General features: G+C 47.3%; 1 protein-coding gene and 1 long non-coding RNA gene across 2 annotated transcripts; one reads left to right on the forward strand and one right to left on the reverse strand.

Moving 5' to 3' along the window:
- The first annotated feature begins 930 nt into the window (after positions 1-930).
- On the forward strand, positions 931-6,088 carry LOC100971137 (uncharacterized). Its single transcript, XR_004665558.3, has 3 exons — positions 931-1,057; positions 2,930-3,036; positions 3,361-6,088. It is a non-coding gene; the product is annotated as an uncharacterized LOC100971137 (long non-coding RNA).
- Positions 6,089-12,378: 6,290 nt separating this feature from the next.
- LOC129393464 (IQ motif and SEC7 domain-containing protein 3-like) lies at positions 12,379-14,192 on the reverse strand (the record flags this gene model as incomplete). The annotated part of the gene is made up of 1 exon (XM_055095204.2): positions 12,379-14,192. A coding segment is annotated over one exon (699 nt), but the record flags the coding sequence as incomplete, so codon positions are not given.
- Positions 14,193-15,111: the final 919 nt, after the last annotated feature.

Genomic DNA, 15,111 nt, shown 5'->3' on the forward strand with positions numbered 1-15,111 from the left:
GTGTGCAGGTGTGCAGGTGTGTGCACACATGTGTACTGTGTGCATATGTGTAGATGTCCACGTGTGTGCATGTGTGCAGATGTGCACGTGTGTACAGATGTGCACGTGTGTATGTGTGTTTGCACATGTGCGCACGTGTGTATGCGTGTGTGCAGGTGTGTACCTGTTCGCATGTGTGTAGCTGTGCACGTGTGTGCATGTGTGCAGATGTGTACGTGTGTGTACATGTGTACAGATGTGCACGTGTGTGTGCATGTCACATGTGTGCATGTTTAATGCATTGCTTACTGAGGAAAGAGGAAAAGTGTTGGCAGTTCCTGATGTTTTTCTCCGTCTTGGATATTGTAGGTGTCACTTCCAGGAAGGCCAGATAGCCATGGCATGTCAGGAGGGGGGTTGGGTCCCAGGACAAAACCTATGAAGTGAAGATGAACCCACAACATAGGAGTCCTGCAGTGAGCCCAGCCTGCTCTCCACAGAGATGTGAGCTGCCCTCTCCCAGCCAAGCCCTGGTGTGGGAACAGATGTGAGGAGGCAGGGGCAGGTCCCTGAGATCCCTCCTCTGGGCATAATTTGCTGGAGAGGAGATCACAGAGAAAACATCTGCACGGCCTCTGTTATCTCCTTAGGGGAGCGGGAGCCCCCATCACACACACACACGCGGGCGCACACACACACACGCACACACGATGCTTTTTAGTTTGGGCTTTCCTGACCAGAAAAATTCCTAAACATTGTTTCTTAAACGTTTTAGGCTGTAACCAACAGTCATAAAAATGTTTTCTGGTGAGATTCAGTGTACACATACATCTATTGACAATTACACAAGTGTTTCAAGACACTGCTTATAATAAAGCTGCCCAGAAGAGGGCACTGGTGGCAAAGCCAGGCCTGAGATTTTTGTCCTTGCTGGAATTTTTGGAGGATTTTAGTTGCGGATCTAGATCCATTAGAAGGTGGTGACATCCATTTGGTCGGTTATGACTAACACTTAGAAGAATAGCATAGCGCAGCACAGCACAACAGAAACTATCAGAATGCATCAAATGTCACAAAGGTAAGCACTGTGTTGGGAAACACTTGTTTCATTGCCAATAGATGTGTGCATCTGGGGGTCACCTTGTGAAACGTCTTATGACTGTGGGTGGCATTTACAGCAGTTTGAGACACAGTGTTTAGAAGCTTTCCTGAAAAGATGTCAGAGTGAGGAAGGACTAGCCTTGCAGACTTTTGAAGACAGGAAAGGTGTGGCTGGAGGTGGTGGGAGGGGACACCAGGTGCCCCACCCTGAGGAGTGTGGGGAGAGCGGCAGCCAGGCCAGCACAGCATGCGGCTTCCTGGGGTCCAGTGCTTTCTCCTCAGGAACTGGATGGGAAGAGTAGCAGAAGCACCTCTTTTTCCCCAGCATAGAAAGAAGAATCGAGTGAGTAAGGAAAAGCATGGAAAGAGTCCCAACCAGCGGCGCTTGACAAATCACTCAACTGCCCTGTGCCTTCATGTCCCCATCAGCAAAATGGGGCGGTGGGGGTGACAGACCTTCTACTTTTCTGACTCAGTGAAACACAGTCAATATAAAAAAGGGAAATACCCAAAACTCCTTATGAGATAACAGTCTCTAAATTGATTTTTAGGGAATACAAATTAATACCTGACCACCTTCCCTAGAAATCAGGAAAAGCATATAATTTAACCTATGTTGGTTTTCTAGAGTGCTTGGTGCACCGAGGCACCTGCTAAATCATGCCTTAAGGAGATCCCACAAACTAGTAAACTAAGAGGGTCTCAGGAGAGGAAGATAACACAGAGAGTTTCTCATTAATTGCCCTAGAGTGGCAGAACCCCGAAGGGTACAGGCATTCAGAGAAGGTTGAGGGCAGGGTGACCTTAGTAGGTACCATGCACAGGGTCAAATACTAGCTGGATCTGCAAGAGCCGGGGTGATTTGCATAAGAAGAAAATATAATAGGGAGGCCTTAGCTAGCTGAGAGTAAGAGCAAGTCTTGAAGGTATAAATACTGCGGTCTGCACTCTACCAGCCTTCCTGCACATCTATAAATCATCCAAGTCTCTGTGCTGTGCCATGAGCAGGCGTGGAGTCACCCTCAGAGGTGTAGGGTGGCACCAGGGACCAGCAAGTCAGTGGTCTCATCTGGGAATGAGGTTGGAATGCAGCTGTGCTTCTTGAACTGCAGGCTGACCCAGCAGAGATAGTGAATCAAAATTTTAATAAAAATAGAACAGACTAAAGTGGACTGGGACTCACCAGGGTGCAATGCATGCACTGAGGGTAAGCAAAGGGCATGAGGCTTCATTCCATCAGGTGTGTCTGTGCGTGATGAGAAGCTGTCAAATCTACTTCTCATCGAGTTTCCATCAAAGGCCTGGAAGCCATAGACTAGATGCCCCATGAGGTCCCTCACAGCCCTGCTGTTCACCTACTGAGTGACAGTAGAGTGGTTGTAGGCAGCTGCTTATGTGCTCTTGCTGATGAGGGGGTGGCAGGGCGGGAGAAATCGGGGGGCGGGCATAAGTTTGGGCGAAAGTTGAGGGTCACTGGGGAAAACAGCATCAGCTCATGCAAACACGGGAGCCAAGGCCATTCCCCAAAAGAACTTCATGGGCCTAGGATTCTTTCCGTTTTCTCAACACCTTTGACCCCAGTGTGCCTTCACTGCCCCAAGTCAGAACTGCAGGCTTATGAGACAGGCTGCGGGTGAGGAGCTGGCCATTCCCACTGAGCAGGCCTGGAAGACGCCAGGGGCAGGCCAGAACTTCTTGGGTAGGCAACTTCCCCAAACCTGCATGTAAGCACAAAGTGGGCGTCCCTTCACTAAGGATCAGAGCAAAGTGCTTTCTGGGGGTGCAGCTGTCCCTGTGGGTGGCCACTTCTCAGCCTCCAGGAACAAGCCCCATGAGCTCTCTGTTCCAGGCTCTCCTACCAGGATGACGAAAATCGGCAACTGACGCTCCCAGAGGAGGACAAGAGGGACATCCGGCAATCTCCAAAGAGGGGTTTCCTCCGCTCTGCCTCACTAGGTAAATGCACCACTCGCTCTCTGGATGTGGTCGGCGGTTACTCCCAAGAGAACACTGGTCAGGGACGATTGGGAAATCGTTGTGGCCTGCCTCAAACCAGCCCCACACAGTGGGGGCATTTCCAAAGCAAGGAGACAACATTCCAAAGACAGGGTGTGCAGGGATGAGCCCTGGACACCAGAATACGTCTCAGACGAGGGGAGGGGAAAGGAGGAGTGTCTCGGGCCATAGTTACTGCTCCTGGCACCCCACCAGAGTGTGAATTGTCACAGGCCAGCGTCCTGTTTTCCTGCCCTGATCCTGGCTCTCTGGCTGGCTTTGCAGGTCGAAGGGCCTCCTTCCACCTGGAATGTCTGAAGCGACAGAAGGACTGAGGGGGAGACATCTCTCAGAAGACAGTCCTGCCCTTGCATCTGGTTCATCATCAGGTAGCTCACACTTTTGGACAGGCCATTGTCACCTGCCAGCAGGCCAGACAGTCCCCAGGGTGATGGACAAATCCTGAAGACATCAGTGGGTCTTCCCTGTCTCGACGGCTGGCACGTCCAGGAGTCCAGGAGAAACAGGCCTTTCCATGCCCAAGTTGGTACCTTTTTGGGTGAGAACACTCTGAAAATGAAGACTCTGGAAGTTATTTTGAGCCACACAAGATCAGAGATAGCCATGTCCAAGCATATTTGTGTCTGTCCACAATTGCAGCCTTTTATTCATTTATTTCCATAATAAAAGTCGTGAGCTACATGAAGGGTCCAAGGAGACAATTCTCCATAGAGCCTATTTCTACCAAGGAATTACTCATAGCAAGAGTGCTATGTACAGAAGTCATCCAAAGGGTCGTGTAAAGTAACCAACCTTTGGATGGTTACTTTACACCATCCTTTACAATAGGCCTGACAATACACGCCCAGCACTCCTAAAGGCAAAGAAATAGAACAAATGTTTAGGAGAAGGATAGAGTGGAACCCTGGTCGTCGGGGTTTTTAACCTCATCAAACCATCATAGAAAAGGTGGCAAAGGAGGATGACGGCATCTCTGTCCCTAGAGGCCTAGAATAATTAAAATATATTTAGAAACAATTCAGCAAAGAGGCCACAAGAGGGGCCTGCTGATTCCCAGAAGACCTGTGTAAACCCCAAGGGAGGAAACTACTTGCTGATGGAGCCTGGGCCAATTTTGTTTTTTAAACAAGATCTGCCTCTGAGGCAAATGTCAGCACAGAGAGGACTGGGAGGAGAATGGAGGCAAGAAAAGGGCATATTTTGACTCCCTCTGTGCCTCTTCCCAGTTCATGGAAGGACGCGTTCAGCTCACCCACCCACAGTGACCAGTGTGGTGGAGCCGCTGACATCTCAAGGATCTATTTGGGAAGGTGAGAAGAGTACTCGTTCCATCTGGGGGTGTTGTCCCAGCCACGTCAGCCTACCTGGTGGGATGTGGGGGTGTCTGCCGCCCTGTCCCCCCTCTGCTGATGTCCCTCCCCTCAGGCTGTCCAGGTGCCACCTGACACAGGCTGCTGTGCAAAGGCAGGCTGGGAAGCCCAAACCTCACTCCCAGGGAGGCCTCAGCCGCCAGAGTCCAGGTTCTCCAGAGGCTACGATTTGAGGAGGTTGAGGGGGAAGATAGGAGGGAAAGAAGAGTCCTACAACTGTCAGGAATGGGGCACCTTTCCCTGTCCCTAAGCAAAGCTTCCTCTTCCCACTGCCCTCCCCAGCCCCAGCTCCCTGTCCTCCCCAACACCTAGTGAGAAAGACGGTGCGTGGAAGGGACTCCCATGGGCAGATGCTTACACAACCTCTTTGCAAAGCCTCTTCTGGGTTTAACTTCATTCATCAATTTATTTTTATGTCAAAGCAATGAAACGTTTCTTTCTGGAGCCAGATACCAATATAACAGGTGAACGGGTTTCTGCCACATCTCTACATTGACGGGGGATGCTTGAACCACCTCCCCAGGACACACACCGTTAAGGCCCAAGGGCTGGGGTTGAGCTCTAGATAAGGGAATTGCCTACTCCTGGAAGGGTGGACACTGCATAGACAAACATGGAGGGAGAACCAGAGTGACTTCCTTGTGTAAAAAATTGACTTTCTTGGGGGAGACGAAAACCCAGAAATAATACAAGGTCAACACATGCAATACTTAATTCAATACTTACATGCTAGCAATAAATAACTGGAAATTTTAAATGTTGCAAAAATTACATTTATAATACTTCTGAAAAATGAAATCCTTAGGTATACAAGATTGTCTACTCTGAAAACTTAAAAAGTGCTATAAACAAAATCAAAGAAGGTCTAAATAAATGAAGAGATATTCACGGATGGGAAGATTCAACATAGTAAAAATTTCAATTCTCCCCAAATTGATCTGTAACTTAAATACAAATCCATCAAAATCCTAGCATAGGATATTTTGTCTATATAGACAAACTGATTTTTAAATTTATATGCAAAAGTGAAGGTTAAAAGATGAATTTAGTTTCGTTTAGATGAAAATACTGTGCTACAGTATTTTAAGTCCTACTTTAATGCAAGAGTAATCACAATCGTGTGGTTTATTGAAGGAATGGATACAGAGACCAATGGAACAGAATACAGAGTACAGAAATGAATCTACACAAATATGGCCAAGTGATTTCTGACAAAGGTGCAAAAGTAACTCAATAGAGAAAGGGCATTTTTTCCACAAATGCTATGGGAATAATGGAATTTTCATGTGCAAAATTTGAACCTCAACCTGAAATTCCTCCTAATATCAAAATTAGTTCCAAAGGGTCACAGATTTAAATGTAACATGCAAGACTATAAAACTTTTAGAAGAAAACATAGGAGAAATATTCAACATCTAGTTCTTAGACATGACACCAAAATAACAATTCATATGTGGAAAAACTTATAACACGGACTTCATCAAAATGTGGGACTCTTGATCTGTGAAGGATCCTATTAAGAGGATGAAAAGACATGCTACAGACTGAGTGAAAACATCTGCAAGCCATATAGCAGACAAAAGACTTATATCTAGAATCCATGAAGAACTCTCAAAACTCAACACATTTAAAAAAAAAAAAATCTCGGCCGGGCGCGGTGGCTCATGCCTGTAATCCCAGCACTTTGGGAGGCCAAGGTGGGAGGATCATGAGGTCAGGAGATCTAGACCATCCTGGCTAACATGGTGAAACCCCATCTCTACTAAAAATACAAAAAATTAGCCAGACGTGGTGGCACGCGCCTGTAGTCCCAGCTACTCAGGAAGCTGAGGCAGGAGAATCACTTGAACCCGGGAGGCAGATGTTGCAGTGAGCCAAGATCACAGCACTGCACTCCAGCCTGGGTGACAGAGCGAGACTCCGTCTCAAAAAAAAAAAAAAAAAAAGACAATCCCATGAGAAAATGGGCAAAAGACATGAATAGACATTTCACCAAAGAAAGGATGTGAACAGCACATGCACACATGTAAATATGATCAGCACCATTAGCCCTTAGGGGAATGGAAATTCAAGCCACGTGAGCTATTGCTATGCCTGTTAGAATGGATAACATTTAAAAAAAAAAAAAAAACACCAAATGCTAGCAAGAATGCTAAGAAACTGGACAGCTCATGCACCATTGGTGTGACTAGACCTTCCCTTCCTTCCCTTCCCTTCCTTCCCTTCCCTTCCCTTCCCTTCCCACAGCCACTGTGGAAAATATTTTGGCAGTTTCTTATAAAACCAAACATACACTTGCCATGTGACTCAGCAATTGTACTCTTTGGCATTTACCCCAAAGAAGGAAAATTTCTTTCTCCCTATTTAAGGAAAAGACCACTTAGCATCTTTGAAGAATGTTCTTTTTCTTTTCTTTCTTTCTTTCTTTCTTTTTTTTTTTTTTTTTAACAGATCTCACTCTGATGCCCAGGTTGGAGTGCCGTGGTGTGATCTCACTCACTACAACCTCTGCCTCCAGGGTTTGAGTGATTCTCCCATCTCAACCTCCCGAGTAGCTGGGACTACAGGCATGCTCCACCATGCCTGGCTAATATTTTTATTATTTTTTTATTATACTTTAAGTTCTGGAATACATGTGCAGAATGTGCAGGTTTGTTACAAAGCTATACACGTGCCATGGTGGTTTGCTGCACCCATTAACCTGTCATCTACATTAGGTATTCCTCATAATTGTATCCCTTCTTTAGCTCCCCCACCCCCAGACTGGCCCAGTGTGTGATGTTCCCCTCCCCGTGTCCATGTGTTCTCATTGTTCAACTCCCGCTTGTGAGTGAGAACATGCGGTGTTTGGTTTTTTGTTCCTGTGTTAGTTTGCTGAAAATGATGGCTTCCAGCTTCATCCATGTCCCTGCAAAGGACATTAACTCATCCTTTTTTATGGCTGCATAGTATTCTAAAGTGTACATGTGCCACATTGTCTTTATCCAGTCTATCATGCATGGGCATTTGGGTTGGTTCCAAGTCTTTGCTATTGTGAATAGTGCTGCAATAAACATACGTGTGCATGTGTCTTTAAAGTAGAATGATTTATAATCCTTTGGGTATATACTCAGTAATGGGATTACTGGGTCAAATGGTATTTCTGGTTCTAGATCCTTGAGGAATCGCCACACTGTTTTCCACAACGGTTGAACGAATTTACCCTCCCACCAACAGTGTAAAAGTGTTCCTATTTCTCCACATCCTCTCCAGCATCTGTTGTTTCCTGACTTTTTAATGATTGCCATTTTAACTGACATGAGATGGTATCTCATTGTAGTTTTGATTTCCACTTATCTAATGGCCCGTGACGATGAGCTTTTTTTCATGTTTGTTGGCCACATAAATGTCTTCTTTTGAGAACTGTCTGTTCATATTCTTCACCCACTTTTTGACGGGGTTGTTTGTTTTTTTCTTGTAAATTTGTTTAAGTTATTTGTAGATGCTTGATATTAGCCCTTTGTCAGATGGATAGATTGCAAAAATTTTCTCCCATTCTGTAGGTTTCTTGTTCACTCTGATGATAGTTTCTTTTGCTGTGCAGAAGCTCTTTAGTTTAATTAGATCCCATTGGTCAATTCTGGCTTTTGTTGCCATTGCTTTTAGTGTTTTAGTCATGAAGTCTTTGCCCATGCCTATGTCCTTAATGGTATTGCCTAGGTTTTCTTCTACGGTTTTTATAGTTTTAGGTATTAAGTTTAAGTCTTTAATCAATCTTGAGTTAATTTTTATATAAGGTGTAAGGAAGGGATCCAGTTTCTGTTTTCGGCACAGGGCTAGCCAGTTTTCCCAACATCATTTATTAAACAGTGAATCCTTTCTCCACTTCTTGTTTTTGTCAGGTTTCTCAAAGATCAGATGGTTGTAAATGTGTGGTGTTATTTCTGAGGCCTCTGTTCTGTTCCACTGGTCTATATATCTGTTTTGGTACCAGTACCGTGCTGTTTTGGTTACTGTAGACTTGTAGTATAATTTGAAGTCAGGTAGCGTGATGCCTCTAGCTTTGTTCTTTTTGCTTAGGATTGTCTTGGCTATATGGGCTCTTTTTTGGTTCCATATGAAATTTGAAGTATTTTTTTGCAATTCTGTGAAGAAAGTCAATGGTAGCTTGATGGGGATAGCATTGTCTGTAAATTACTTTGGGCAGTATGGCCATTTTCACGATATTGATTCTTCCTATCCATGAGCATGGAATGTTTTCCCATTTGTTTGTGTCCTCTCTTATTTCCTTGAGCAGTGGTTTGTAGTTCTCCTTGAAGAGGTCCTTCACATCCCTTGTAAGTTGTGTTCCTAGATATTTTATTCTCTTTGTAGCAATTGTGAATGGGAATTCACTCATGATTTGGCTCTCTGTTTGTCTATTATTGGTGTATAGGAATGCTTGATTTTTGTACCCTGATTTTGTATGCAGAGATTTTGCTGAAGTTGCTTATCAGCTTAAGAAGTTTTTGGGCTGAGATGATGGAGGTTTCTAAATATAGAATCATGTCATCTGCAAACAGAGACAATTTGACCTTCTCTCCTCCCATATGAATACCCTTTATTTCTTTCTCTTGCCTGATTGCCCTGGCCAGAACTTCCAATACTATGTTGAAAAGGAGTGGTGAGAGAGGGCATCCTTGTCTTGTGCCAGTTTTCAGAGGGAATGCTTCCAGTTTTTGCCCATTCAGTATTATATTGGCTGTGGGTTTGTCATAAATAGCTCTTAATTATTTTGAGATACATTCCATCGATACCTAGTTTATTTAGAGTTTTTAGCATGAAGGGATGTTGAATTTTATCAAAGGCCTTTTCTGCATCTATTGAGATAATCATGTGGCTTTTGTCATTGGTTCTCTCTATGTGATGGATTACGTTTATTGATTTGCATATGTTGAACCAGCCTTGCATCCCAGGGATGAAGCCAACTTGATCCTGGTGGATAAGCTTTTTGATGTCCTGGATCAAAATACTGGATTCGGTTTGCCAGTATTTTATTGAGGATTTTTGCATCGATGTTCATCAGGGATACTGGCCTGAAATTTTCTTTTTTTGTTGTGTCTCTGCCAGGTTTTGGTATCAGGATGATGCTGGCCTCATAAAATGAGTTAGGGAGGATTCCCTCTTTTTCTATTGTTTGGAATAGTTTCAGAAGGAATGGTACCAGCTCCTCTTTGTACCTCTGGTAGAATTCGGCTGTGAATCCTTGTCGTCTTGGGCTTTTTTTTTTTATTAGTAGGCTATTAATTACTGCCTCGATTTCAGAACTTGATATTCAGAATTTCAGAAGGAATTCGACTTCTTCCTGGTTTAGTCTTGGGAGGGTGTATGCGTCCAGGAATTTATCCATTTCTTCTAGATTTTCTAGTTTATTTGCATAGAGATTTTTATAGTAATATATGATGGTAGTTTGTATTTCTGTGGGATCAGTGGTGATATCCCCTTTATCATTTTTTATTGTGTCTTTTTTATTCTTCTCTCCTTTCTTCTTTATTAGTCTGGCTAGTGATCTATCTATTTTGTTAATCTTTTCAAAAAACCAGCTCCTGGTGGCTGGCAAGATGGCAGAATAGAAACAGCTCCGGTTTGCAGCTCCCAGCAAGATCAAGGCAGAAGGCTGGTGATTTCTGCATTTCCAACTGAGGTACTTGGCTCATCTCATTGGGACTGGTTAGACAGTGAGTGCAGCCCACGGACAGCCAGCCAAAGCAGGGTGGGGCATCGCCTTATCCAGGAAGCTCAAGGGGTCAGGGAACTACCTCCCCTAGCCAAGGGAAGCCATGAGGGACTGTGTCTTGAGGAACAGTGCATTCCAGCCCAGATACTGTGTCTTTCCCACTGTCTTTGCAACCCACAGACCAGGAGATTCCCTCGGGTGCCTACGCCACCAGGCCCCAGGGTTTCAAGCACAAAACTGGGCAGCTGTTTGGAGAGACATCGAGTTAGCTGCAGGAGTTTTTTTTCATACCCAAGTGGCACCCAGAACGCAAGCGAGACAGAACCGTTCACTTCCCTGGAAAGGGGGCTGAAGCCAGGGAGCCAAGTGGTCTAGCTTAGCAGATCCCACCCCCATGGAGCCCAGCAAGCTAAGGTCCACTGGCTTGAAATTCTCACTGCCAGAACAGTAGTCTGAAGTCGACCTGGGATGCTTGAGCTTGGTGGGGGAGGGGTATCCTCTAACCTTTTTTTCAGCGTTCTTAGTTTCCTCGCCTCCGCCGCGCTGCAGTGGATTCCACCCAGTTCGAACTTCCCGGAAGCTTTGTTTACACTGTGTAGAACTCTAGAGCTGTGCTTGGACATCCGCTGCTCTTTTCAGAGCCAGCAGGCAGGAACATTTAAGTCTGCTGAAGCTGTGCCTACAGCCACTCCTCCCCCCAGGTGCTCTGTCCCAGGGAGATGGGAGTTTTATCTATAAGCCCCTGACTGGGGCTGCTGCCTTTCTTTCAAAGATGCCCTGCCCAGAGAGGAGGAATCTAGAGAGGCAGTCTGGCTACAGTGGCTTTGCCGCACTGCAGTGAATTCCACCCAATTCGAACTTCCTGGAAGCCCTGTGAGGTTAAAACTGCCTACTCAAGCCTCAGTAATGGCAGATACCCCTCCCCCACCAAGCTCAAGCATCCCAGGTCGACTTCAGACTGCTGTGCTAGCAACGAGAATTTCAAGCCAGTGGATCTTAGCTTGCTGGGCTCCATGGGGGTGGGATCTGCTAAGCTAGACCACTTGGCTCCCTGGCTTCAGCCCCCTTTCCAGGGAAGTGAACGGTTCTGTCTCGCTTGCGTTCCAGGAGCCACTGGGGTATGAAAAAACACTCCTGCAGCTAACTCGGTGTCTGCCCAAATGGTCACCCAGTTTTGTGCTTGAAACCCAGGGTACTGGTGGTGTAAGCACCCAAGGGAATCTCCTGGTCTGCGGGTTGCGAAGACTGTGGGAAAGGCATAGTATCTGGGCCGGAGTACACCATTTCTCAAGACACAGTCCCCCACGGCTTCCCTTGGCTAGGGCAGGGAGTTCTCCAGCCTCTTGAGCTTCCCAGGTGAGGTGACGCCTCACCCTGCTTCTGCTCACCCTCCGTTGGCAGCACCCACTGTCTAACCAGTCCCAATGAGATAAGCTGGGTACCTCAGTTGGAAATGCAGAAATCACCTGCCTTCTATATTGATCTCATTGGGAGCTGCAGACCAGAGCTCTTCCTACTCAGCCATCTTGCCCGCAAATACTTTTTTTTAATTTTTATTAGAGACAGGTTTTCACCATGCTGTCCAGGCTGGTCTTGAACTCCTGATCTCAGATGATCTGCCTGCCTCAACCTCCCAAAGTGCTGGGATTATAGGTGTGAGCCACTGTGCACCTCCAAATGTTCCTTTTTGATGAGACTTGAGCATTGAGGGAAAATTGTTTTTCTGCTTTTGCCAGACAAGTAAACAAAACAATAACAACCAAAACAAAACAAACATGTGAGACTGAGGGAAGCGCAAATGGGCCATTGAGGAAGTTGGGGTAGAAAACAGCGTCTTTTTGGGGCCTGAATAGAATGTTGTAAGTCTGCCAAGCCAGATCACGTTAGATCATCACCTCTTCGATTCCATGCTTCTGGTCAACCTACCCTGTGAGCTAACATGCCCTAACCCAACTTCTCTAACTCTACAGCAGATGCAAGAAGAAAATTAGCTTTTATGGAATACAGGAAATCTTCACAAGTATCCCCCAGACTTAAAGCACACATGAAACTATATGAAGATGAGATTCCCAGCTCTACTTTCCCCTTCCTGATCCCCTTTAGCATAACCATTGTCAAGGCCAGGTGCTGACCAGGTGTGATTTCCTCCAGCTGTTCTTCCCTTTTGTTCCCCATGACCTGTCTAACCAGAGAAATAAAGCTGACATAGCCGCAGCCTTCCAGTACAGAGGAGAGCTCATGCCAGCCCCTTTCATGTCTTCTTCCCATATGCCTAGTTCACAGACCTCATGAATGAAGAAAGCTTTAGGCCCTAGGTCCTGGGAAGTTAACATTTTTCTCAGGACCCAAGATGAGATTTCAGTGATCAGCAGATAACCAAGAGGAAATCAGGTTTGCAGTTGCTGGCCTTAACAGGAAGATTTAAACAGCCAGGACATCCAAATACCAACTCCATCTGCCAACTGTCCCCTGTATCATCATTCCCTTTCCATCATGGCCAATGACCTTGCATGGAAATCCTTCTTGAGTTGAAGGAAAAAGCTATAACCAGACCAAGTCCTCAAGCTATACCTGAGTCCTCCATTAGTCTGATGGGATGCTTCCTTGCATGGCTTCAGCTCTGCAGGAATTCAGAAGAAAGGTGCCCCCTCCGGTCAGAGCAGAGAAAGCTTCCCCTAAAGAGCCACTCCTGGCTGTGACGCCCACTGCAACAGGTAAAGAGCTACACTTTCTCTTCCTCTGCCTCCAGCTCCCCTGCTTTCCCATATCACTCCTGCTTTTCAGCTATGTCCTCTGCCTCCTGAATTATCCTGTACCCGAGTACTATTCTTCCTGGGCCCCAGCCCTGTTAAAGCCCTTCACATGCCTTTTTCCCAGTCTCCATATTTTCATATCTCACTCACCATTCAAATACTTTTACTACCCAAACTTCCTTCCAAATTTTTCCTAACTTAAAAAAATCTTTCAGTGGTTCTCTTTTCTTCAGTTTAATCTTCACTCAAACTTCCTGCCAGTCTAGTCCCCTTTAAATCCGCCAGTTCTCAACGTCCCCAGTCGCTTAAAACCCATTTATTTCCTCCTTTGCCCCTACCGATGGTCTGGTTACTCCTTTTTTGCTCCAACATTCTCCAAAACTTTCTCAAGCACAGATATCGTTCCTTCGTCATCCCCAAATCTCCTGTCACGCTTTTGTCCCCAAGCGTCTTCTCACCCCTTCACGCCACATCACCCCGGTCCTTTAGACTCCTGCGCATTCTATTTCCCCGTTTCCTTCTCACACCCACTTTCTTCCCTTGCTCCCACCACAGCAGTGCCCATCTGCTCCTCCCCGCTCACTCAGGTCTCCTGCTCAGGACGCCCTTGCCGAGGGCGCGGGGCATTTGTACTGAAGAAGGGCTCCGGGAGCAGCGCAGCAACTCGGTGACCCCTCCTTCTACTTGTATGTAGCGGCCCCAAGTGTCCCGGGAGCTGGTGGGGCGCTTGGGCTGTATGAGCCCGGCAGCCAGGAGGCTGGGGCCGCGCCAGGAGCTGTCCGTGGTGCTTAAGCGGCGTCTGCTCGGGCGCGGGGTGTGGCGTGGCGGGTGAGCGCTGTCCCTGGTCCTGGAGAGGTTCCTGGCCCCCAGTGGCAACGGTGAGAGCAGTGGCCCAGAAGGCCAGTACCGGGAACGACGATGGCGGGCACAAGGGTGGGCTTGCAGCAGCTGCTGCTGGTGCTCCCACAGGCTGCGGTTCTCCGCGCTCAGCTCATCCAGCCGCCGCTCCTGCTCGTCGATGCGCTGGCGCTGGATGTGGACGAGGCTCTGTTGCTTCTGCACGATGGATGGCCCAGAGCCCTTGAGGTACAGCACGGCGCGCACCGGGTTCTCCAGCAGGCTCTCGATGCCACCCACCGCCGCCTGCGCCCTGCCTGCCCCTGGGCTGGCGCCTGGGAGCGCGAGGGCGCAGGAACCCAGCAGCCCAGCGGTCCTCTCCCACGGGCCCAGCCTCCCTCCCGCCGCCAGCCCCGCGTCACCGCCACCCCGATTGTCACACACTCACCACGGGGAGAGGCCGCGGCCCAGAGCACCCCTTCCTGTCTCTTGGCGTCCAGAGGAGGCTCTGTCTCCCGCTGGGCAGAGAGGAGAGGGAGGAGGCCAGCGAGAGGGAGCCTGTGTCGGGGCGTGGGAGGGAAGCAGGATAACGCAGGCGACCCGAGAAGGACGGTGAATCTGACTGGCAAGACGGGAAAGTAGGCGAAGGGGAAGAGGTGATACAGGGAAGGTGCGGTGGGGCCGGTAGGAGAAGAGAAGCAGGAAAAAAAGGAAGAGAAGGGGAGAAGCTGGCAGAGAGGAAGAAGAAAAGGGGAAGGTGGGGGCAAAGAAAGAGAGAAATGAGCTGGAGAAGAGGAAGGCGTGGGTCCCTGAAGGGGCACAAATTCTTTTCCCAGGCCCAGGCCTTCCAGGGGCTGGAATCCATCTAGAGACCTGCTGAGGAGAGCCCACACTCGCCTCTTGCTCGCAGCAATCTATTGTTCCGGGGAATTCCCTGGAACACAAGGATCCTGGAGCTCTAAGCGACCTTAAAGAGCATCTGGTCCTGCTCCTTCCTTCAGCCATGATGAAACTTGGGGTGGGAAGACTGTTCATGCTGGGTTTTCTCTGGGAGTGAGACCTCAGGACGGTTTTGGCTGTTTCTACTAGGAACACAAACTAAATAAACCAGGCCCTCTGTAGCAAGGACTAATTCTTCCAGAAACTTCTGAATAAATCATTCTATTTGACAAACATTTATGAACTACAGGAGGAGGTGACTCTTAAAGTGAGAAAAGTTTTCCAGAAAGGAAGGGCAGCATGAGCAAAAGCTCAGAGATACTAATCAGCATCAACCAAATCATTCATTTCTATAATAATTTTATGTAAAGGACCTGCCAGATGCATATGTGCAAAGTAATGTACTAGGATCTCCACCAGG

This window comes from Pan paniscus, chromosome 10 (assembly GCF_029289425.2).
Source record: "Pan paniscus chromosome 10, NHGRI_mPanPan1-v2.0_pri, whole genome shotgun sequence".
In the NCBI taxonomy this organism is placed as follows: domain Eukaryota; kingdom Metazoa; phylum Chordata; class Mammalia; order Primates; family Hominidae; genus Pan; species Pan paniscus.